The sequence below is a fragment of the Dromaius novaehollandiae genome, chromosome 1, assembly GCF_036370855.1.
Source record: "Dromaius novaehollandiae isolate bDroNov1 chromosome 1, bDroNov1.hap1, whole genome shotgun sequence".
NCBI classification, from domain to species: Eukaryota; Metazoa; Chordata; class Aves; order Casuariiformes; family Dromaiidae; genus Dromaius; species Dromaius novaehollandiae.
In genome coordinates this window covers 215549518-215575201 of record NC_088098.1, presented here as the reverse complement: position 1 = coordinate 215575201, position 25684 = coordinate 215549518, and the positions used below count along the sequence as shown (strand labels likewise).

At 43.5% G+C, this 25684-nt stretch overlaps 1 protein-coding gene across 1 annotated transcript in view; it reads right to left on the bottom strand.

Moving 5' to 3' along the window:
• Positions 1-25171, bottom strand: part of GUCY2F (guanylate cyclase 2F, retinal) — a 46192-nt gene extending 21021 nt beyond the window's left edge. Inside the window, exons 1-14 of the mRNA XM_064507964.1 lie at positions 24433-25171; positions 22593-22894; positions 20539-20893; positions 16412-16496; positions 13089-13185; positions 12142-12273; positions 11204-11284; positions 9975-10151; positions 8822-8978; positions 7315-7464; positions 4396-4544; positions 2629-2792; positions 2146-2338; positions 1835-2009 (exon numbers count right to left, since the gene is read on the bottom strand). Of these exons, the coding sequence (XP_064364034.1) occupies positions 1835-2009; positions 2146-2338; positions 2629-2792; positions 4396-4544; positions 7315-7464; positions 8822-8978; positions 9975-10151; positions 11204-11284; positions 12142-12273; positions 13089-13185; positions 16412-16496; positions 20539-20893; positions 22593-22894; positions 24433-25171 (2956 nt within the window). The remainder of the gene's footprint in view (positions 1-1834; positions 2010-2145; positions 2339-2628; positions 2793-4395; positions 4545-7314; positions 7465-8821; positions 8979-9974; positions 10152-11203; positions 11285-12141; positions 12274-13088; positions 13186-16411; positions 16497-20538; positions 20894-22592; positions 22895-24432) is intronic.
• Between the last annotated feature and the right edge of the window lie 513 nt (positions 25172-25684).

The window sequence follows — 25684 nt, the reverse complement described above, 5'->3', positions numbered from 1 at the left end:
GAGCTTTCAGGAAGGAGATCATGAGATTTTTTTTTCAACACCAGCTCCCGGAAGGCAGTGGGACCACAAAAATGATGGTTCACACCAATTCTCCATCCTTTCCAATCTAGTGAAAATGTTAGCCAAGCCCTCCTCTTCTCACGTGTTTCTTCATGATGCTGGTGATTCCCTCTTCGTGTTTCTTTCCTCAGGAGCAATGGGGTTTCGGGTTAATCAAACTCTGCTTTCAAACTCTGCAGCTGCTCAGAGAGCTGGTTTGCTTTGGAGCATGTATTTTTTCCTGTTCCCATGACAGAAGAACGTTGCAAAATCTGTGCAAAACAGGATCTGGCTCCTGGTTCTTTAAAAAGAAAACACCAACTGCTTCCCCTCTTCATCTCACACCCTGTACAACAGCTCATGGCAAAATTGCTTTCCAGACACCCGGAGTTCATAAAAAGAAGAAAAAGCATAACTAACCCCCCATACACATCACCTAGGGACAGATTTTTGGCTGGGTGCATGGAAGGCACATTGCAAAACTGCTGTCAACATGCAGCAGCAGATGTTGCACACCGAATTATTCTCTTTCTGTGTTGAAAATATAGTGTCAGTGCTGCAGAGACTCCTGCTCTGGGGAAGACAAGCTGGGGCCATATTCTTGTCTGATTGCTACCACAGTATAAAACTCATAGTGCTCCTGCAATCACTGCTTTATGCTTCATAGTTCTGTGAAGGACCAGCTCAGACCCCTAAATTGCAAAGAAAACAGTAGGGACATGACTTTTCAGACATAACTCCCAAAGAAGAAATTATATGGTCTAGGAGATATAAAGTATTGATTTTAACTCTGCTCCAGTCACAGCTCTGTTCTTGGGGCTCCCTGGGTGAGTCACTGCCTTTTCTCTGCTTTTGTTTCCCGAGTATACAATAGGGACCAGCACACTACTTCTCCCGTAGAGCACCTGCAGAGCCAAATCTGCAAAAAGCTGGGCATTAGTGTATCAGACTCCTGGATTATCTTATTCATTATTCTTCTTCCAGCAATAGCCAATACCTGGTACTTCAGAGGAAGATGCAAGAAGTCCAGTAATGAACAGCTGGGAAAAATGTATTAGTGGATGATCGTGATCTAAAACTATGAAGGTTTATATCTCTTCTAAAAATATTGACTCTATGATAACAGCAGATGTCTATTCCTCCATTTAAAATCCCAGTCATATTTTCAGTTATACGATTACTGCAGTATTACAGCTTGGGGGGGGGGGATGTTCTCTTTTTTTGTTGTTCTGGAGTTTAATTATACTTTGCATAAAAGAAGAACTACCTCTCTTCTTTTTAAACCTGCTACTCTACTGTTCATTGAATAGCTTCTGACTTCTGCTTTTTGTTTTTTTTTTTTTTTTACAGCTGTACCATGTATTCTTCTAGTTATGTCCTACCTGTAGCAAATTTCCCCAATGTCTTCATTCTCTCACTTTGTATGAATGTTTTTCTATGCTTTTCTATTTCAGAACAGAGTTACAAAGACATCACTGGGTGTCTCCACATCACACTGGTGAAGATCCTATGACACATCAAAGAATTATCCTTACAGCTTAACTTTTGGGAATAATGCTTCTGATGTAGCTTCTGACTGTGACAGAATACACAATTTCTCCCCCTAATGATACGGAGCCATTTTCATGTTTGGAGTTTGTGCTTCCATTTTAATGCTTTTGTTGCTATGGAAGATTTTTAAGCATCATCTAAGGGTGCTTGTTTTGGGGTGGGTGGGGAGAAAGCATTTAAAACTGTAAATACAATTGTGAAGAAATTTTTTGATGTTCAGGTATGGGTGAGTGCTGCCGCCTACCTGTGTGCAGCCCTATCCGTATCCTGATGGGAATGTCAGGCATGTGTCTCATCTTGAAGGTTCCCACTGAGCTGAGGATGTCCAGGGACATGTTGGCTATTTCAGCAGCGTGTTTGTTTCCATTTCGTTTTGGGAGCCCTGATGCAACCATGTAGGCATCGCCAATTGTCTCCACCTGGCAAACACACAATATTATTAGAAAAAAAAAAAAGAGAGAGAAAAAATAAAAATATGGGAAAGAGCAGTGGAATAAAACTGAATGAATGCTTGACTCAGGGATGATTTGATCCCCATGCCCAGGTGCTTCTCACCTTGTAAACATCATGGTTGCCAAGGACAGCATCAAACAGAGTGTAAAGATCATTCAGGAGGTCAACTACTTCGATGGGTTCACTAAGGGCAGAGATCGTGGTGAAGCCCACAATGTCACTGAAGTAGATGGTGACCTGGTCAAAATACTCTGGCTCCACTGTGCCACCAGTCTTGAGGGCTTCTGCCACTGATCTGAAATGACAAAGTGAGGAAAGACAACATGGCAAGAGCTCTCGTCTTACACACCCAAGAGCTCAAACACTCTCCTCCTACTATGCCCAAAAGACCTTTCAATAAATAGAAGGGTCTATAGGGCTCGAAGAACTGTTAATGAAAGCAAAGTTCCTTGCTTTGATTGGAAGGTGCTTGCTAAAAGTTGGAGGTCTGGTCTGCAAACTTTCTCAGCTCTGGGGAACTCTTTGGCCCAATCTGGCTATGTAGTGACACAAGGTTTTTTTACCATCTAAAGTACCAGTACTTACGGGGGGAGCATTTGTGAGAGGAGTTTCTCTGTCTTCTGTTTTTCAATCTCTAGCTCTTCAGTCCGCTCCCTGATTAAATCTTCCAGGTTGCTTGAATATTGCTCAAGCATTCTGAGCATTGAGTCAATGATATTGGTCTTTTTGCCTTTGTTGATGGTTTTGAACTGCAAAAATCAAACTGGAGAGTTATTTCCCAATCTCATTAAACCATTGTAGTACTACAAATTTGGAAAGGAACAAAAAGCAAAGACTTATTTTAAAGGGAGAATACTGAAGACTCGCTTTGTCAAGGGTAACAATAAAGGAAACAGGTACACTAGAGTGTGAACTTGCATCACTAACTATAGAAACTACCTGGGGGCATATTGCTCCTCTATGACCTTTCCTTGAGAGTTAAGCCAAACATCACCTCCCATGGGATGGCAGCATGCACGTGAGATGTTAGGAAGTCTTAGCATGCTGCTAGTTTGCACCCCTCATTTATCCCATGATAACTTCATTGGTTATGACCAGCCATTGCATTTAGATCTGCAAATGCCAGAGCAAGGCATAGGCAATATTTACAACTTGCTTATGTCTTTTTGGTCTCAGTGACACCTTTGTATGCAGGCATGCCACCCACAATCCCGACTCCATGTTGAGTTATGCTCTCTCCTCTTGAGCTGAAGCTCAGCATCTGGGCCATTTGGACAAACTGTGGCTTCAGATGCTGCCTTAGACTCAGCAGTGGAGTTGCATGGGTGTAAAATTAATTATAGTTGCATTGAATTGAAGAGTAGAATTAGAGTATCTAGTCTGACCTTTTAAGAACATAGGAACAGCATTCCTGGATCAGACCAAGAGTTTATTTTGCCAGTTCCTGTCCATGAGAGTAGCCAGCAACAGATGTCGAGGGAAAATGTTCAAACAGGGCTCATGTACAGTCATATTTCCCCTGGATATGCTCCCAGCCTCCACTAATTTGCAGTTCAAAGGCTTCCTAAGCTGAATGTTGTATCTTTGTGTTTAACAGCCCTTGGTGAATTTTCCTTTCATTAATTTGTCTAATTGCCTTTTAAACGCTTGGAAACATCCTGGAGCAGCAAGTTCTGCAGTTTACATATGCTTCATGTGAAGAAGTATCTCCCTCTGTTTCCTCTGAATCATTTTGCTCATTTAATTTGATGTCCCTAGTTCCTGTATTACGAGAAATGATAAACTATTGTTCCCTAATCACCTTCTCTATAGCACTCATGAATTCATAGATGTTTTTCATATCTGTCCTCAGCTGCCTCTTCTCCAGGCCAAAGAGTCTTAGTCTAGTCAGCCATTCCTTGGCATCAAGGGTCATTTAACTTCATTCGTTTACTGTCAGTTTGGGATTTTACAAATCTCTTTGACAATGTGACTAAGAAGAAAGAAAAAAGTATTTCTGTCAGACTTTAAAAGATCAAGCAACATTCCGATCTGAAGGTGCCACCATAATTTGAAGCTTTTTGATCTCCATGACACCATCAGGGCAGACGAACTGCAGACATGAGGACACCAGGCCTGCATCACACCCTGCGTGGTGGTGCCACTGAAGTCCACATTCAGCAAAGAGTGTGAGCCAGGCTGGAGCTGGCCGATGAAGAGAGATATCTGGATACCACAGACCGCAAAATGAGCCAACGGCAGGGGCAAAACTAGACCTCTGAGACCCCCACTCCAACCGTTTCCTGAGACCACCCTTAACACTTTGCTGCCAGGCGTGAACACAGGATTGCACCTGCTGGTATGTTCACTGACCTTGTGAAATATCTCCTCAAAGCTGGGCCGACGTTCAGGAGCTTCACCCCAGCATTGCTTCATCACCTGGATACACTCCATGGGGGCCATCTCAGGGGCTATGTTTGGGCGGCACAAGGGAGGGGGTTTCTTTACTTTCTTTACAATTTCTGTGACAAAGAGAAGAATGCACAGCACACTGTGAAATGGGGGCTCTCAGTGAAGGTGAAGGACATGGACTTTTTCACCTCTTCCTTGCTCACACCCTTGGCCATCATAGACTGTTATTCGTGGCTGTGTCAAATGAACTTGGAGGGGTTCTGCTTTCCTCCATTGCAGCTGTCATGTCTTCCATGAGTCTCAAATGAATTAAGAAAGAGAGATTCATTTGCCTTCTTATCCCTGGAGAGCAAAGCTGTGAGTAATAACGTGGCAGGATGGAGGAAGTTTGTGTGAGAGATGGATGGGCGAGCCTGCATATTAGGATCTGTGGTCCTCTAAGAGGGGAGAGGGTTAAGGCCATGCCCAGACAGGAAGGATACCAGCCACTGACCCTTCTTTGCTAAATGGGAACCAGTATGTAGGAGGTTGCTGGGAATGGAAACAGTGGAAAATATTTTAAGGGGGAGGGCATGGATTCAAAACAACGTCTGGGAAGTGACTCCCTACCCGGAGGTGAAAGCAGGCTAATAAAGAACTGGGCCTGGGCTTACAGATCCTGAGAAGTTAGTCCTTGTATCTGCAGTTTCTGAATAAAACCGACCTAGAGTGAAGGAGCTGAGCTGCGGGTTTCTTTGACAGCTGAACCATGGGTGGGGGACTGTGATGTCTGACCCCAGCCTATAAGTCCAGTACAGGCTGAAGGTGACCACACCGCAGGGCCAGGACAGTGACTGCCTAGCAGAGGGGATGGCTAAAGACACTTGGGAACCAGCCCAGCCTCCAGCACCTGCAAATCCCTGGCAGCTTCTCTCTCCTTTGCTGGAGCTGTGGACTAACCAAAGCTTCCTCTGCTGAAAATGCAGTGCTCTGACTTGAGCACTGACTTCAGTTTAAGTATTTCTTATGAAATATATCCTGGAGGAGATGTTTTTGCTGTAGCTCCACATGAAATTTCCCTCTTCCCTGCCCTGGCAATTCATTTCATATCCCAAATTACAGGTTGCCACTTCCTCAGCTGTGCTGAGGTTACTCTCTGTGGGAGCTTGTTTTATATCAGAGCACTGAAACTCTGGGGATGTTTTCAAAGAGGTAGTGGGGTGTTGTTGCTTTTAAGCCTAGGTCTCTGCAATTTTGACTGAGAAGAAGAGTCACCTTCAGAGAGCAGAGAAGGTTGGGGAACCAACTTTGTCACTGAAAAAAATGTAAGGTAGAAATGTATCTTCATGCTTTCAAAAAAAAAATCTGACTGTCTCTTTTCAAAGGTTTTATCTTGTGTAGTGCAGAGCAGTAACTTTCTGGCAGTTTCCTACCACAAGGCCTACATTTCCACAGCTGTTATTGTGAGTACCCAAAGATTTTCAGTGTTGACAGTTTACTTTAAAGCTCTCCTTGGCCCATCGTACCAGGCTCCACCAAATGAACTAAACAAAGAACCTGGCCCAAATTTTTCCAGAGGCGGCCAAGGGAAAATGTCTTCCTCAGACAGTTTTAAAGTTCACTCCATGAGTGAAAGCTCCTTGAGGATTAGGAAACAATGAGTAGAAATTCATTTTATCAGATCAGGAAACTAGAGTGTGCTACATTTAACATCTGCTGGAGGTTCTCTGGAGGGGCTAGGTGGGAGGACATCTGCCCAAACAGAAGGATCCACACTGGTCCAGGTCCGAATTACAGAGCTGGTTACATCATAATCATCATTGTCATCCCATTGTTAGAGCAGCAAGGTCAGTGTCCCATTGTTCCAGGTGCTGGACCAGAAGATACTGAATGGCCATGCTGCACCCAGGGACTGCCCAGTCTGAAATGTGAATGGGCATTCACTGAAACCAGCTCTTCTTTTATCGTTCTTGCCCCCTCCCTGTTCAGAAAGTGTTTGCCACCTGACCCTGACTGCAGCGTGTTTGGTTTTCGTACGCATTGACAACATGGTTTGATCTTACGAGAGTTGCACCATGAGCTGTTCCTAAGCAGTTCAGCTATTTCCTATTTCTGATACAAGCCACCTTCTGCATAAGTCAACGGAGTCATGACGTACCACTTTGATCTCTGCTGAGGAGGGTGAACCTCTGTAAATGGGGAAGTAATTAATGAAAAAATAACAATTAGCAAATAACAAACAGAGACACCGCTTCACTTGTACCGTAAAGACCCATCCTACTTTACTGAGTCACAGAGGGATTTAGAAATAATTTTGGCAAGCAAAAATGGCCCAGACAGCTTTGCCCACACATGAATGCTACAGATACTGTAAGACTCTGAACATACAGACTACACAGATGGAGAAAACAGGAAAAAGCCACCACCAGCTCAGAGTCCAGCCCTGAAACTTCACCCCCGTTGTGACATATAAATAAGGGCTGATGGGTGGGAAGCAAATGAATTTCCAAGCTGTGGGAAATTCTGCCATCAGATTTCACCGCACACTGAGATGAAAAGTAAAAATTCTGGGGCAGGACTGGGTGCACTGCAGCAGCTTAGTTGCAGGCAAGCTCTGAAGCATCACGAGAGACAAATCAGCTGGGATTCAGGGCTCACAGCATATAATGAGGCATGAGGGACGCAGAATTGCAATCCCATTGACAGCAGTGATTGAGTCACATGCAGAGACTGAGACCAGACCTCGTTATGGATGTTTTGTTGGAAACAGCTTTTTCTCACTGAGAAAGGTCATGTGTTTGAGAACTCATTTTCATACCAATATTTTACTCAAGGAATTGACCAGACCTTCCATGAACGCTGTGTATAGAGCCTTAAAAATGAACTAAAACAGTTTCCTACCTTCAGCTGTGAGATCTGACGTGCAGTATGGTGGGCCCCGAACAACAACTTCTTGTAGGATAATGGCAAAGCTGTAAATGTCTCCTTTGAACGTGCCTTTTCTGCACATGTCTGGGTCCCTCAGTAACTCAGGAGCTGTCCAGAGCAATTCTAAAACATGCACGAGCATTATTTTCTTTCACTTGGACTCAGACTACTGCTATTTATAATGATCCTCCTAGCTCTTTATTTCAGTCATTTGAGGAAAGGCTGAAATACACTTCATTGTTTACTGGATTAGGTCTTTTGTTTCTTGTGATGTGTTAGAAATATTAAACTTCTATCATGACAAGAAATTTGAGTTTTCCAAATTTCACTCTACTTTTTTTTAAAAAAAATGTTATTATACCAAAACTTTGTATATTGTAATGCCAGCCCTGAACTTTGGGGCTCACATAAGACCTCATCACCATCAAGAGCTTTTACTTCTATTTTGTTTGAAGACACCAGTCACACAAAATGTTGGCTCTAAAACATGGATTTCTAATTACTGTTGTTGCTCTTTTACAAAGCAAAAAATAATAAAATATTTTTCATGTAGTTCTTTTCAGATTAAAGAAGTTTCCGTAACAGCAATTTGGGGCAGTCTGAAGTACAATCAGTCTTTATAATCCTAGTAGTTTGAGTGATAAAAAAACAATTGTAAAACATGCCCCAAATCATCAAGAAATGAATCTTCTTCAAACCAAGATATTGTTACCCTGGTAACTGTGCATTCGGGGTGATGGAAATAAGGAGTGTTCCGGGTACTGCAATATATCTAATTTTTGTAAGGGAGGAGAAGCCAGGCCTTCTGGCAATTGCCATAGCTGGGACACTGTGGAAATGTGTGAGCACCAAACCACTGTTGCCGTCACAAAATGAGGTGTCAAGGATAAGCTGGGATACCAGAGGAACTCCAAGGCAATGACCAGACAAGAGAAATTCAGCCAAAGTCTCCAAATCTTTTCCCATGAGATGTTGCCCCTAAATGGTGGAAATGCCATGTGGCAGCTTTTAGGGAATGGCAAGTAGAGGCTGTATTTCAAAGAGACCTGTATCATCTTGGGCTTCAGACATATTAGTTTTAGAAAACATGGCGCTCTGCATTTGGCTTAACCTAACCCTTCACAAACAGGTTCAGAGCTAAGGATGAGAAACCAAATCCACTGATCACAGAAATTCAGGGTCGCTTCCATCTGAGGCACAGTTAAATCCTTCCCCAACTCTGACAAGCTTAAGCTCTGTTTCCGCTTACAATAAAATCTCTTTCCATTACTGTGACACTCTGCTATTTACTTCACTTGCAGGAAGTCTGGACAATCTTTTCATATCCTTTCTTATAACAATGCATTGCGTATGGGTAACTGGATGTTGTGAGACTGAGCACATAGTTCCTCATGTGGTCACTGGCCCACGATTATATTAAGACAAACATCTTTAATTCATGGACAAATATTTCCCACAGATCTTTTCTTATGGCACTTACCTTCAGGGGGTGGCTGAACATATGGGCATTTCTGTGTTTCTAAGAGGTCGTTATACCCATAATCAGTGATCTTCAGCACAAAACGTCCATCCACAACACAGTTACGAGACTTGAGACGTCCATGGGCAAAGTCTCGGTGGTGCAAATACCTAATTCCCTGTGAAATATAGAAAAGATTGATGCTGTTCTTTAGGAATTATATTAACCACCAGCATTCAGAGACACCAAGCCAAATTTTCACCCTGAATGGCACCAAACAGTTTTGACCCCATGCCACATACAGAAGTCAGTTCAGACATCATCCTCTAGAATGTGCCAAACTGCAACACGAGTGTCGATCAGCCCAAGAAACTAGGGGGAAGTTCAGAAATCAATTAGGAATAAGCATTTGGGTTAACTCTAGTTGGCAGCCCGAAGTAACAGTGAAAAGGACTAGCACCTTTAGGAGGAGCCATATGCCTCCTTCTTTGTAGGCCTAAGACTCCCTGCACTCCGAGCTGGTACTTTTTGGACTAGTTTAAGAAGACAGACACAAATGGTGCCCAAACGTTAGGCGAAGGGAGGCCACAGAGCCATTGAGGGTTGAATGTCCTGATCCCACGTGCTCAGGGAAGAGCAGGAGGTGGGTCATGGCTTGTACAAGTGGTTCTGGAAGTCCACCTCTGCAAGCCACCTGCCCCCATGTCCCCAGACTGGCAGTTCACCATAATGGAATCAAAACACACGGGATGTGATTGAAGTGTATGGACACTCCTGTGAACTGGCCATATGAGTAGGCATCCCAGGACAGGGGATAACTACCGTTTGGTTCTGTAATGAATGCAGTTCTGATTGTATGACAAGAAAGGGTCTTTGGAAATTAGGTATTTGTCACCAGTTTAATTGTTCCAGGCAGTCAGTTTCAGCCTGATATATAATTTTTACTTCTCAGCCTGCCAGGTGGATGTAGTCTTACTATCTAAATAGAGCTTCTCTCAGATGGTAACAGAAGAGAAGTAAGAGAGCTTCATTAAAGACCCATGTATACCGGTATAATTACATTCACATTGGTTATCCCAGCATAACTATAAAAATCCCACAATCTTAGATGAAATAGCTATGTGAATACAAAAATCGCACGCAGGTCAGGCCTCAGCATGAGCAATGGATTTACTTTAATTAGATCCATCAGAAGAGAGGACTTGAACATCCAATCCAGTTTCATATCTTCATTTCTCAGTAAGTCCTCCAGGCTTCCTCGGGAGCAGTACTCTGTTACTATGGCAAAGAGGCCACAGTCAGAGAAAAAGCCCAGGAATGGATTCACATTTTCATGACGCAGATCCTTCATCTGAAGCAAGACAGTGAATCACAGGAGACCAAGTCAGCCAGACATCTGCTCAGCAGCGTCTTTATATCATCAGATGCTCTTACCATTCCTCTACTCCCAAACAGTCTTTCATGTTGACACAAGGATGGGGAAGAAAACAACCTCTTTACCATTTCCTTTCAGCTCTCCTATGCTTTTTTTTTTTTTTTTTTTTAATCTTTGCTCTTCTTAGTCTAACTGGTAAGACAAAGAAAGCAAGATAGCAGAAGGAAGCTCAATAGAAAACTATTTCTTTAGACAAGCTGGACTGGATCCTTCACTAGGGCAAAATGGCTTAGCTGGGAAAAACTCAGTTCAGCATGTAAAGTCTTGCTCCAGGACTCCTAGAGAGTCTTGCTCCAGGTCTGGTCTGCAAAGTAAGACCACATCTGGAGTATCCATCCATTAATGGTGGCTTTGGAAAAAAGCCCTGGTAAACTCAAGTTATATTTACATGCACAAAAAATGCCACTCTAATGTTAGCAATAGCTGCCAGTAACTAATGGCCTTGAATTTGGAAAATAAATGTGTTCATTTGTCATTTAGTAATAACAAGAAGACAGAAGCAAGCTTCTAACAGGCATCTTAGCTGGGAACAAAGCAAAATCCTGAGAAAGGCATGGCCATATTTGTGTCACACTGCTAAGCAGTCGACAAATAATGCATAAAAATAGTTACTAGTCTATTATCCTGCCATGATACAAGCAGGGGTGATTTGCTCCAAACCACTATGCTTTTGAGGACAAGGTCACTTAGTGGACTCATTGTACATTCAGTGTTGCACCAGCTTTGAAGTATCAGGTCCACAGCAGGATTTTGCAAGCTGCTGAATGTGATACATCAGTCATTGGCAGCCTTGTCATTTGCAGTCGTGCATGGTCCATTCCACCAGATTTCACCAGGCACAAATTATTAACAGCAATGATGCATGATTCAGTAGATAAACAGGAGACAAGGAGAATAAAAATCTGCTACAATTGCAAAGGCCCCAAAATAACCTTCCCTCCACACGCCCAGTCAGCCCCCGTTCCTACCTTCCTCAAGACGCTGGTGGAGCTTTGCCGCAGAGTGCGAATTGCTCCCGTCTCAAATTTTTTCAGCCACACCCAGTCTCCCTGTCCACAATACAGGTGGGTGAATGACAGAACAAGTCTCTGAAGAACAGCTAACACAGGGACCTAGGTCTGAGTTCCAGATCCTTGACTTAGAGAGTGGTTGGAAATTTTCAATGTTCATAGAAGTAGATTTTTTTTATATTGCACCCCAATAAGAATATCAACAGGAAACCCTCTAAAAACAAGGTGACACAAGACCTTCACCTGGACCACAACATTATGCCTGGAAGATGGTTAGTCATACCTGATAAATAATGTTAAAATGATTAATGAGGAAAGTGTCTTTCCAGAGTTTCTCTGTGGCATTAGTGATCCAGTTTCATTTGTACCTTTTCTGGAAAAATCTCCATGCTTTTTGGAAAAAACAGTGTGTAAGGGGTGGGGGGTGGCGGAAGGAGAGTGGAGAGAGTCTAATTTCTTCTTTTGTTTAAACTCCATACAGCTCTATTGACACAAAAGGCAATAGAATTTATGTCCCAAGTCCTGTGCAATACTTTGATCCTGTCTTGTAAGAAAGGTCCTTTTTAGAGATGTTGTCACCTAAAAGCTCTCTCTGGTAAGAAATGTTCTTCACAGTGCCTTCAGGTGATGACATTTCTAATAATGACCAGACTTGGGAACACCACGTATGGATGGACGTGCTGCCTGTCAAATACCAACACCACGCATGACTCGAAGTGTTGAGGAGTCCCCTTAAACACTAGTAAATCCATGCTTGGGAATAATCTACCTCCACCCTCGGGGACCACCAACAGTATCCAGACCCTGGGATCTACAGTGCTGCAGCCCGAGACTTCTACTGTTTGAGCAGTTCAGTGAACCAAAGCAGTGGGAGGCTGAACTAGGTTCCTGCCTACCTCATACAAAGCCACGTTGGAGGTTTCGTGCGTGGCGGCTGCACTTTTCAAGGAAAAGGAGTGGGCTACGGACATCAGGCTTCTGCCCTCGGCTACGCTGTTTGCATCGGTCAGACTGGCCAAAGTCAGCCTCTGCAAGGCAAGGAAAGCAGACGTAAGGTAATTAACACCTCTGGATGTAAACCTCTGCTCCAGCTCAGTTCCAGGTTGTACGTTGCACCCCTGCTAGAAGGGTTTCTCACACCTCCCAGCCTCCCCACCTTACCTCTCTCAATGCAACAGGCCTCTGCAAGGCTCGTAAGTCTGACCCCATGTAGCCTCTTGAAACACTACAGCCGTACCTTACGTGATGGAAGTGCCGTGGCTCAGGGGACGCATCAGAAGAGGCAAGAAGAGGCACAGGGAAGACTCTCCTCTGGCATGGAGAGGAAGCCTGTATCTTCATCAGTGACCTAAGCAATGGGACTGTCCCACAGCAGGCCGCATCGTTAGCGTGGTTCAGGGCATGGTCTTGGCCCGTGCCAATTAACACTCCCCCACGCAATCTACAGCTCTGGTCAGGAGTTAGCACAGGCCAGGAACTGTGCCCAGCAGGCAGTTCATATGCAGACACCTTGTTTTACAGGGTAAGATAATCTGTCTGTATGGACACGAGCTATGTTATGCCATCCAACCTCAAGAGCAAAGAATAAGCCCTGGCTGTTAGAATAAACACAACCAAGAGTAGTATTTTACACCAGCATAACAGCTCTGACACTGCATGTACATCTAATCAGAAACCCAGAACCACTCAGCACATGGGGAACTGTCTGATATACAGGGAAAAATGAGGCACAGAGAAGCGAATGTCATTCCCAGAGCTTCCTAGGTACGAAAATATCGTACAGCAACCCTGCCTTTGAGTGTCCTGATTCCACCAGATTAACTGCAAGAGTGGAAGGACTCACCTTTTTATTCAGCTCCGGATTGATAAAGACGAGGTCGTCTAGGGTCAGTAACATCTTGTCAGGCCCCTTGAATAACTGGCTGTTCAGGATACTATGCCTGAGGGATTCAGAGAGTGAGAGCTATTATTTTTAGCTATGTAACTAGTTTACAACATATGTGAATCCTCAACATCTGTCTTCCTCACAGTACTAGGGAAGTGTCACATGTGGTGAGGCAATGGGGCTGGACATGGGTGAAAGCAGTAGACAAGCCCTGATGCCCTACTTGGATTGAAATCCTCTGCGTCAGACAGTATGGGGTTATCCAGGGATCTCAGAAAATTCACAGACAATAAAAGCTATGATCTCAAAGGGTGTCATCACAAATAGACACCTTGAGTCAATCTGGTCACAAATGTAAATTGGACGTGTATGTAATGCACACTTTGTACTGCTTGGTTTTGTTTTTTATATTTCCAGTAGGAGAGAAAAATAGGCCTTATTAGACCAATTAATCTAGCTGGGGAACAAATAAACCAGTCTTCAGGCACAGCAGCCTTTATAAAGGCCTGAAGCTGCATGACAGATAATTTATAAAAGCAGCCTGGGTACAAGGCACCACATACTAATGGGCTAGTTCAGCCAGGCCTATGTCCACTTTGCTCTGTGATACATCCCAGACTTTAATTATTATTTGTGTTGGTTTTTTTCAGTTGGGATTCATTTTACACCAGTACCCATGAAATGGCAATTCTATGTTTCAGAGGATAGACAGAAGTCACACACTATCCTTTTAAATCCACTCTTTCAATGAATGCCAAGCTGTAACACAAAGTGTACTGTACCCACAGGACATCAAATATTCATTAGGAAGAAACAGAGAAGGAAAAGAAAAACTCCCTAGAGATACAGATGTCACTTCTTTGTCCAATGAACTCTATTTATACTCCAGAAAAGGTCTGATCTGCAGCCAGCTAAGACTTTTCCTGATGAGATCCCCAAAAAGCAAATTTGATCCTGTCGGCAATAGGATTCCTTTTGCTAATCACATTGTGGGAGGAATTCATTTTGCAAAATGTGCACAGGTCAGAATGATTCACTTCTCCATTGCAGGTCCTGCTCCACACTGGGCAGTTCAGAAGATCGTGGACAGCTGTTTGGAAATCAGAGGGAGTCCTGGGCACATGTCTGCAAGTATCACTTGGGATGACTTTTTGCAATCATTCTCTAACCACTTTGTTCCAAGCCACCCAATTCAACTCCATGCCAAAATTCATCACTTTTGTACCTTTTGCCTGTCTTCCTGAAAAACCTTGCTCAGGCAATCCCATGCTCTCCCCAAGCATGGAGGAAAGCATCCCCCTCCCAAAAGCGAAGCACAGGGAGTGAAGTGACTCATTTAAGGTTATGCAGCAGATCCCTGGCAGAGCTAAGACCAAAGCTCCCACATCTGAACTCAGTCCACACTGTGGTTTAAATTTAGTTCCAGACATGCCCTTCCCTAAGATAAATCATTGTCTGAGTCACTCTAGACTTTTTTTTTTTTCTGCAGATGGCCATATATTTTTATTCACAACTGGGCCTTCCCAAGCACAGTCTGGTACTTGTGAAACAGCTTACACATAGAGTAGGCAGAAAGTTTTTCTTTTATTTATGCAATTGTAGAGGCTGCTGGCCAAGGGATAGAGCCGGGTTTTAAAGTGCGGGTAGATGGAGATGAACTCCTCAGCGCCTACAATTATAAAGTATCAGAAGCAGCTGTATGTCATAAGCAGGGGAGATGTTTGGGATGTTGCGTGCTGGGTGGCCTTTTATCATCTGAGTTTGGAAGGATGATTTAAGACTGGAGAGAAAACAGGTTTGGAGATGATTTCACAGACAGAAGAGGATGGGACAATCCAGGATACTTGGAGTATTTAAACCTCACGTTCTTGAACGTATTGCTGCTGGATAAATATGCCTTCTGATTTCAGTCATGCACTGTGTAGACATCTCCTCCTGAGCGAGGAAGCACCTTGGCTCGCTTTCCAGACAGAGAAATGAAGGTATTTCTGAAGCACCTTTCATCTGATTTAGGTCAGGAATAATGTCACCTTACTTCGGTCATTTAAAATTAGGTGTATAATCCAAGTAAGGCATGTATGCTGCTTTTGACGTCAAGGTTAAAGATGACTGGATATCAAATTTCTAGCATGCTGATGTCCAGAACCATCTGTAGATGCTGAGTGTTCCCACTGAATGACCAGACTCACTCTGAGTGACACAGGATGGAGCCCAGCTTTCACATACTGACACTGATAAACTGATACAATCAGTGCTTTATGTGCCTGGATGTAGGGAAACAGGATTTGCCTTTTCTAGATGACAGGTACACACATCACCTGGGTGTTATCATGTATCTTAGGTATCTGATGAGGAAGCTGGGCTCTCAAGACTGTCTCCAGGTTCCCGAGGTCAAATATGAGCGACAGACACCTCTGGGGATGACTCAGAGCAGAAGCCTAACTTAGGTTACAGCCATACCATCCTTGCCAAAGAGCACCTCGTAGCTCCCTGCCCACCCAGCACATACTGGCTCATGTCCACCCTGGGTGTAGAGTCAAGATATGAGCATGATATACACAGTTATTGGAAACTGTGCCCTCCCCAGGACACTGCTTCCTTTGCTCCAGAGCAGATCCCATGCCCAGACCAATTTATATGCAATATAGATGTCCAGGACATGGACTCTGGTGTAAAACAGAGAGTGAATCAACTTGATAATAATGAGGCATCCTAATCAACTGCTCTGAACTCTCTCCAGAGACTCTCTCTCTCCTTCTCTCCAATACATGGGGAAATTAAGGAGGATCAAACTATGTCCTCGATAGCAAGCATGACCATACTAGTCAACAGGTGGGAGAGATATCCAGGAAAGGAATAATCTGGAGTAACAAAATAGACATGTAACGTGGCAATCCACTCAATCTCCACCCCAGTGTTCTCAAAGCAGATTCCTGCCCTGGCACACTTAGCACTTCCAAAGTGATAGTCGCCTTCCTAACGCTTCAGAGTCATCATTCAGTTAAGCCTTTCAACAGTTAACTGCAATGTCCTTCTAAACTTGAACATGTTGAAGGGTAAGTTGGCTCCTCCAGAGACTGCTAGAATCAGTAAGATATTGCCCTAGTCTGTCTGGAGTGCTCAAGCCGCCCTCTATGAATAAAGAGAAGAGAGGTGTAGCTGAAGGGCAGAAACCACAACCAAACCTGCTATAGGTTACATGGTCTAAACGTTGCTTAAAGTGCAAGGCTCCCAGAGAAGCCAAAATTAGCAATAAATCAAATACATAATGCAATTCTCACCTGATGAGATAAGCCAGGCCCACAGCACATAGCACTAGAGCAAATACCAGCATTAGTCCCAGGATCATGACTGTAGGTTCAATCCCTGCGCAGAGAAGAAAAAAAAAAACAGACAGTGAATTAGAAGGTCCCTTTGATTTAGGCAATAATATAACAGAACATTGGACTGCAAAATCAAATATGCAGCTATGAGGATGCTAGAAGGCCATTTCGTATGTAATGTTAATTTGTGTATAGACTTTAGTTACTGACTTCATCTACATGAGAATGTAAATACTTTAATTATTTATTTACATGTCTTTTTTTATATAACAGATTCAGAGCCCTGGATCAGTAGAAAAACATTTTTTCATCAAGTAAATAAGGACTGGACTTGCAAGGAAAAATTAAGTCGTAGAGACAGCTTCTGCAAAGTTCATAACTTTTGAACATTTGACCCTCTCCTCTCAAGGAACTGAAACATTGAAAAAGCTTAATCATGCGGTACCCTACTGGCTGCCAGTGTGAGTCACCAGCCCATCTGGGATTTTTCATTCCCTGTTACAGTTTTCTAATGCTGAAAAGAGCAGACCCACGGGTAGCAAGAGAAGGCTGATGTCTTCCTCATTCACCCATTGATAGAAGGTGCTGGGAACGGACGCTTTGCTCGTGAATTTCTTTCCTAGAGAGATAAGGGAAGCTGACATGGATGGATGAGCTCAATTCCGATGGGAAGTGTTTGCTGTCCCTTCTGTCTTCTGTTTGTTTTTATTTTATTCTTTTTGTCTTCAGAGATCTTTAAACACAAACAAGTATGGGGAAATTTGGATTAATAAAAGGCTTATCAATCTAAGTCAGTCTTGTTCCTAAATTACACGTCACTTCATAAGCACAAGATCTAGAGTTTCCCAGTGAAAGCTGTAGGAATTTTTGGAAATTGGTATTCTTTCCAGAGACAGTCAGGGTAATAATAATTTCAATAGTGTTATTTCAATAATTTTATTTTTTGGCTGAAATTTTCCTGCCAGGTTTTTCTGTCAGTTTGACTCACTTCCTGCTTCACTCCAGGGCCCGGGGCCCTGATCTCCCACACCTCATGCTATCATGCTCCAGTTTGGAACAAAGCTCGTATGGATGTAGACCAAGGTTTCGCTCCACCAACATGCAGTGGAGATACAACCAGCTTTCCTTGGAGGATGTTCACCTTGAATAGTACAAGAATGAGCAAAATGGCCTGGAGAGCAGGGTTTGTTCTTCATGTACAGACACAGTTGGGGTGTTCTGGTCCCTGTAAGAGTGGGTGATGGCAACCACATGCTCATCCCTAGGATGCGAGAGAGCTGCCAGAGATGTAGCCCTCCCTCCCCCCGAAGGACCGGTGTGAGCTGTGAAGACAGAAGGCCCCCCACAAAGGTCTTGCGTAATGTTATAACCGTGGAAAAGGAGGGACTGGGTCAATTTAGAGGCAGACTTGTGGGAGACAGGACATAAACGGCTGAAAGGATCATTTTCTGAGAAGAAAATGGTCCCAGTTAACATGGTCCCAGTGAGGGTTGGATGCCCAGTTCTGGCACTGGTTTTCCTTTAGCAGTCCCAGCCCCAGGGGGAAATGGTGTCAGAGCATGGCAGACAGGAGCAGGAGAGCTGCATGCTGGGTCAGCATCTCAGTGGAGGGGCTCCAACTTCATTGGCTTGGTATTGTCAAAACAAAGAGACCGAGAGAGAGGGAAAGAAATCATCATCCTTGTGCTGGGGAGGCAAAAGTCTTCTCTGAGCAGGAGGAAGGTCCGATGAGTACGGTAGTGCCTGATGCTCCACGCTTCTGTTTGCCTGCTGGGAAAGCTGCTATTGAAATGAGAGTGAGCTTTGAATGGCCCAGTCACAGGGGAAGAGGTTGGTATTGCTGCTGCACAGAGTAGCAAACACCTTCTGGACAAACCAGCAATGAAGTGCAGAGCCATGAAAGTCCCATCTCAAGTCTCTGCACTGCCTTCTAGCATTTTTGGAGAGGATCTGTGTCCCAGATCACATCACGGTAGGAAGAATGCAGAGTTTGTTGATGCTTTCTTCCATACTTAGTCAGGTTTTTTTTTGGCGCTGTCTCCTAAGCTTCCTCAGATAGTCGCCAGAGATGCTTCTGTCTGAAGAAAGCTCCTTTGAAAAAGAGCCTCAGAGAAATTCTTTTATCTATTATCATTGCCTTGCATAACCCACAAGTGCTTGGCCATACTTTAGAGAACTCTACCTCAATGTGGTAAATCAAAACCAGTGCAGGAAAACAAGCAATAGCAAGAAATCTTTCCCTGATCATGCCACTGGTCTGAAGGAGGGAAGCCTTTCTGGAACACTGTTCCCCATCATGATGTGAGAAGTCTTCCAAGGCTGGAAAACAGCCAAAATCCACTTGCATTCACTGAAGCAGTATCTGATCAGGCTGAGAGTGAGAGCTGGTTGGAGCACGAAGCTCACTGGGGGAAGCCAGCAGTCTTACATTGTTTTAAATACGTACATGTGCAAATTCCCTCCATTTGCTTCTAAATCAAGTTACGGACTGAAATGTGAGCAAATTCCTTGGAGATACAAAATCAGTCACAGGCGTTAAATGTCACATTGCTACACTTCCCTCCTCATTTTTCATGCCATAGTAGAGAAGAGAAAGTTTTAATGAATATGCAGGCTATTCTTTATTGAGGCTCTGTTATCATAACAAACATCACTGATGTTCTCAGTAGCAGTGGGATGGGATGCCTGTCTCTGTTGCAGCAAGGGAAAGGAGAGGGTTTGCAGCATCAGCTGTTGAGCTTGGATAATGATCAAAGAAATAATTTCAAAAGAGAAAATCAAGGTAAGCAAAACCAGTGAGCAGGGCCCACTTCCAACAGATCCTGGGGCTTTCAAAGGAGCATGAAGAGGGTGGACTTCCCTCTACCACTCTGAGAGGGGCAGTGGGAGTCATACTGCCTGTTGCCTCCACCTTTTTAAAAGTCCTACTGAGATGTGTGTCATTTCAAAGGACTGCACCAACTGACAGGAAAGAAAGACTCACTGAGGCAGCAAATATGCCAGTAAGGATATGTGAACTGTAAGGACAGCTGGTTTGTGAGGATATCTGGTTAACAACTATTGAGTATAAAAGACCAGGACAAGAGGCAGGAGAAGTAAAAATTAAACACTCAGATGCACAAACCCTAAGGGAACAGGAGACAGAGGCAGTAACAAAGACCAGAGCACTCAACCCTGATGGATGGACCATTGCAGGAACCATTCAAAGCCTTGAAGAAGTTCAACCAGAATTTACAACTAAGAAGAAGGAAAAATAAGATTATCATGGGCTCATGGGAAAGAGCAAACTTATTATGGCATACTTGAGGGGTCTTTGGGGATAATGTTAAGCTCATTATGGAATATTTTAAGGGGATTGTGGAAATTTGTGAAACTTCTGGAAATATCCCAGAGCAGGAGGAGTAACTGTGTAGTATTGTAAGTAAATAGGTCAAGCAGAGGCTAAGGGTCCTATCCTGAGATGCAGACTTCTTTGGTGACTATAAAAATGCACCTCGGTTCCTCAAATTAAAAGTAAAACCAGTGCCCTGTCTCACAAACCCAGCAAACAGCACAGATATCTCTCCTCCTAAGGCTTTGACTACAACCTCTGTGCAGTACTGTAATTCAGATTATTTTGAGTAACTATGATTTTCTTTTGCAGATGATCCTTAAAGCCTTAAAATTAACTGTGTGAAGAAGCTGGTGTTAACCAAGAAAGATGGTGAGAACGTCTGCAGTTATGCAGTTCTCTTAAGATGTCTTCAACACAAACCCTCTTGTTACTCTTCTCCCTCAAAGAGACAGGGACGCAATGCTTGACAGTACCTTGGTGTGTGAGAAAGCTCTTTCCAGCACATAACATTGCCAACAGTCTTAGTGACCTAATAAACAATGTCAGTCTTGTGGATCAACAGTGGGATCTCTGTATGGGATTCCCATGAACAACATGTGGACTGGTCATCATTATATGAATTTTTGGGGTTTAGGTTTTTCTCTTCAGAGAGCTCTAATTTAAGGGGCAATCATCTGGAGTGAGAGAAAAGATGAAACAAATGGAAGGCCTCGTCCTACTCCATATAACACTGTTTTTCTGCCTTTCTTACCTCCAGTGCAGAGAACATCTGGATCGAACCAACAGTCAGAATCTGCTTTCGGTGGGGCTCTGCCGGGAAAGTGGATAGCCCGGCCTAGGGACTTCACAGAGTCTGAAGACATGTCCAGCAAGTGGGTTGGGAAGAGCTGGTTCCCTCGGCCCTCTGTGTCCAGTATCACATAGTTGCTCAGCCGGTTCCCTGAGTCGTCTGTCTCTATCCAATGGCTAAATCCGGGGAAACTGAAGTTTTTTGTGTGCATGGCTATGTTAGTTCCTGAGATCCATGCTCCTTTCCTCCGAGCACTGTCTATAGCCATTGCCATGAAGTAAATGGCATCATAGATTGTTCCAAAGAGTGGAGAAACCTGAAAACACAGGAAAAATTAAGGCCAGGATATACTGCTACTGGTTTGTCATGTGAGGCAGAGGTCATTCCATGGGCTAGGCTGAAAATTCAAGAACTGAGACACCTGGTTTTGTTCTCCAGACTTGTCACAGTCTGTGTACCCTCAGGCTGATATATTGGTTCTAGCTTTATTGGAGGACTTGGATATCTTGGTCTCACTTTATACCCTCAGTCAAGGCAATGGAGATGTTAAGATGAAGGTACCTGAACACTGGCATTAGGGTTCACAAAATAATGGATTTGGAGAATCTTATATTGAAGGTAGCTCTGAATGGACAAAAATATATAGGTGACCTTGAATATCCATCTTTTCTTATGGTTGCTGTCAAAAATACACTCTAAAAATATTTTTAAAACCATATAAATTTACTTTATTATAGGAAGAGCCAAGACCTGCATGTGATGTTGAGCTGGCTCTCCATCACACCCTGCCTCAAAGCACTAGGCTAAATAATCTTCCATGGAGAGAAGATCGCAGCAAGAGGCTTGCCTCCCCTTCCCAGGTAGGAAAAATGTCATGCCCAGGTGGTCAGTCCTCTCTGTCAGGACATTGTTTATTCATAAAACATAAAATTGATGAAATAGAACCAGAGCAAATTCTTTGTTTGGGGTCTCAGAGCCTTCTCTCCCTGCTTTGCTCTTTTCTGTTCCAGACTTGATTTACAAACCTGCAACATCTCCCCCATGTCCCAAAACATACATGGTAGCTTTTGCAGTTGCATGGTCATTCACAGTTTGTGGGCAAAGAGAGCTTATAGTCTTAGACTGACAATCCTGATAAAGTGAGATGAGAAGTGCTGTCAGAGGCCGTAGAATTTGACATCTGCGGTGGAATTCATCAGCCAGATTCAGACGTCTACGATGTTGAATTCTACATTCAGTATAGTTAACCTGAGCTCTCTTTATAGTGAAGGGAAAAAAATGGGTGCTTTTAAGGCATGATTCATCCACTTCTAAAGTAGACTTCTAATGCAGATCTCATGAATTGTACCTTAAAAGTACTTTTTCAGGGATAATAGTGGGATGAGTTTAGCTCAGCTGAATCCTTCAACCTCTCACCACTGTGACAGATTCTCCAGTTTTTGTAATGTCTACAAAGTAGAAATTGACTGTGCTTTTTATAGGCTACTGGTGACATTTAGATGATTGTGATGACACATTTGAAAGAATAACTTTGACTATAGCACTAAGAAGAATGAGGTGGTAACGTGCCTAAGCATCTCCCTCCAGAAGCATAGAGTATTTTGTTTTCCTGTAGCTTCCCCACAGATACTCAGGCATGTGGACATCTTATTCTGGTGCTTTAAAAGCTCCTCTGATTTCATCCACAGCAGAACAGACCTCTCTAGCTTGGTCCTAATGCAGTTAGCACTTAGCAAACTAAATCCGACAGCCCCAGATTCAATCTTTTGAATCCCCAGCACGGCTCTGCAGCTTAAGTAACTCTAAGTTAGATCACCAGATAGTCAGGAGAAAGATCCTCTCCAGATGAATGCAGACCAAATTCAACCTTCACCATATTTATTTCAAAGTACAAGCACAGTCTGAGTTGTCCCTCCCCTGTGCTTTCTCTGTAATTATTACCGGTCCCTTTATAAAACAATGACCCATGTCTTCCACTACCACCTCCCAGAAAGCCAGAGAGAAAGAGTATTTACCTGTGTGGCTTCCAACTCCCTGATTATTTCACCACTTTCTTTAGCTTCCCTGAATGCATCATAGAAGGTCCTTTCTCCAGACTCCAGTGTGATAGTGAGCACAGCATCATATGCCTCCTGGAGCTTGCTGTTGTTATCAAAAGTGTAGAACGAATTGTTTTGGTACGTAAGACTGTAAAGTAAAGTGTCGTACGGAACGAGGACGTATCTTCCATCCGTTAGTCCCATTTCCTGAGCTTTTGTGAGTAAGACGGCCTGTTCTTCCCCTCCAATGAGCACAGAATGCATGCACAGAAGTATGACTGAAACACAATTATCACAGACAATGTCACTAATCTGTTTAGGGGTTTCAACACAAAACAGACCCCCCAATGAAAGAGCTGTCTGACATACTGCATCAAGTCAGACCCAAATGGTCTCCCACCCTGCAATGTGCCAAGGATTTGGGGAGCTACATTCCTATTGTTCAACCCTATAGACATGACTGAGCAGAAGATTTAGGTCAGAAGAGCTGAACTGTCCCTGAACTTTGGTTGTTCAGATATAGATCTTTCATTTCTTCATCCTCTTCTTTCTGAATTATTTTCCTCCTTCAGCCCCATCCCTCCTCTCCTGGCCTATTCTTGTAGTTCTAGGTGAGGTCTTCCTCACACCCCAAATGCATTCATTTGTCTCAGTGTTTTTTGTTACAAACTACGGGCAATGTCTTCTTATCAGCTGCTCCATTATTCACTTGAGAGACTTCCCTAAACCAGGAAACCAGCAGAGAGGAACTGAGTCCTAGGTAGGGTCTAGAGGGGCTCTACAGTCCATATAAGTCCTCTGGAAGTAAAAAATGTCCCAGCATCCAATACTAGATAACAATGCCATCTCAGATTATTTCTTTTCTATTCTTCCATCTATTCCATGCTGCTTCTGGGAAGAAACTGTAGGAAGCAGCCACTGTTTCCTGGGGAGAAGGGAAAGCCTACAAGAAGCCTAAGAGTCGTCATACTCTTATGGAGCCACCTGGAATTCTCCCCCCAGGAGGGCACGTTCCCACTTGGGTTCCCGCCTGCCATGTAGGTGAACTCCTTCAGAGTGAGGGCTAGGAGGCTTTGCATCCTAGAAAAGTTTAACTGGAGGGATGGACTATTTGTGGCTATCCACAGGTCAGTAGGTGAGTAGGGACCTCTCATTTGTCCATATCTATGTGTGTATTCATACTTTGTCTATGCAGGGACCTACCACCGTTGGAGCTTTTGCAGGAGAACTATAGACTCTGAATCCATTTGATGACCTGAAACAAGGTTCCTTTGGTCTTTTTCTGTCTGGGATAAAGCTCTCTGTCTCACTTTCCTCATGAGCACAGAGATTATTCTTCACTGCCTGTGCTGTACACCAACAGTGGCCCTTTCACTCCTTCAGTGTGCAGTATACAACACTGCATTTCCCTTCTGACGCCTTCACTGGACTCAGGTAGCAACGCCAGCGTTTCTAAAGCACGGGACTTCTAATAATCCATAATCCAAAACAGCGACAATACAAAACCTCCGTATAAACCTGCTCCCTCTTTACGCTTCAAAGGGTGAAACACAGATGCCCATCTTTATTACGTGTTATCTTTCCAAACAATGTGGACCCAATCTTTGATTGCTATAAAATGCTATTATATTCTATTTCTGTCACATACAAAATGCCCAGGGTTCTCTTAGGTGAAACCCTGGCTTCATTAAAATCAGAGATAAAATTTTGCTTGGCTTAAATGACTTCAGAATTTCATTCTCTAGGCTTTGCCCATTGGATGACAATGCAGTCCCTACTCAGCAGGAAAAGGGGAAATGAGATTCAAAACACTTACTTTTAATGCCACTAACTTCTTTAATCTTATGCCAAGTGTCTTCAACAGCTTTTTCCCCTTTACCCATGGATGTAACAATGCCTACAGGAAGCCCTTGATTCCTGAGTGCACTCGCTAACTTTTTGGCTGTGTCCATCCAAATATCCTCATTGGAAGAAATAATGCCAACATGGGCCCAGTGAAAATATTTCATTATTGTAAACAACACTCGGGTTGGAGAGGGCAAGGTCCTTGCAAATGTAGGGTAGTGGATGGTAGAATCCAGTTCATAATTGATGCACATCCACGAGAAGATGGCTTTGTTCCAGTTTTCCCCTAAAAGCGTAGCCTCCTCACAGAAGCCAGGGTTCAGAGGGCCTATGAAAGCTGAAGAAAGCTTTCCAGACTTCATGAATCCAGTCAGAGCTCTAGGTGTCTCACATTCTTCTTGCAGGATTACATAATCCAGCCTCTGGCCAAGATTTAGTGAAGGATCTTTGCTTATTCGTCCCACTGCTAGCCTGGCAGCCACATGGGGAAAGGCTTTGGAAAAGAAGGGGTCACAGTTCCAGGGTCCGAGCAGCCCGATTTGAAAAGCGGAGCAATATGCTGGAGAGCAAAGTACAATTATTCCCAACAGCAGCCACCAGAAAGCCTGGAGAAATGTCTTGAATGAATTTCCAGTATTGAACTGATGCAACTGAATGTGCCTTGACGACACCCAGAACAAGCTGTTAGGACACAGTAGGAGAAATGACATTGTTTTACAGACGGGTAGATCTAAGCTGAGTTCTTCAGGAAACCAAGCAGTGCACTAGCAGCTGCTGGGAGAAAAGTAGATTACATTTGCCTTCCTGTATGCGTATTTGTTTAGTGCACGCAGGTACAGCTGAGTCAGCCCAAATTACACAACTGTTGTCTTCTCAAGGCAGAAGTGTATGTGGTACCAAGAACCTGCATAAACACATCTGTAGGCACCATATCAGCCGTTGCACCACACAGATAAGTATTATAACTGTTCAGTTCAACTTACAATAGTCCTGAAATGCACACGCATATAAACAGTCATTTTTAAGTGCCTTGAAATATGTTTTGAAGCCAGACAGCGAAGAGTGACTCCACTTTGTTTACAGCAGTAAACACAACCTATTGATAAAAGACATTTTTAGTTCTTTAAAAAGAGAAATCCCAAGCTATACACACCTCCACATGCAACAACAACATATAAGAAGACAAAAAGGTGAAATACACTGAGACAGCAACTTTTGGTAAT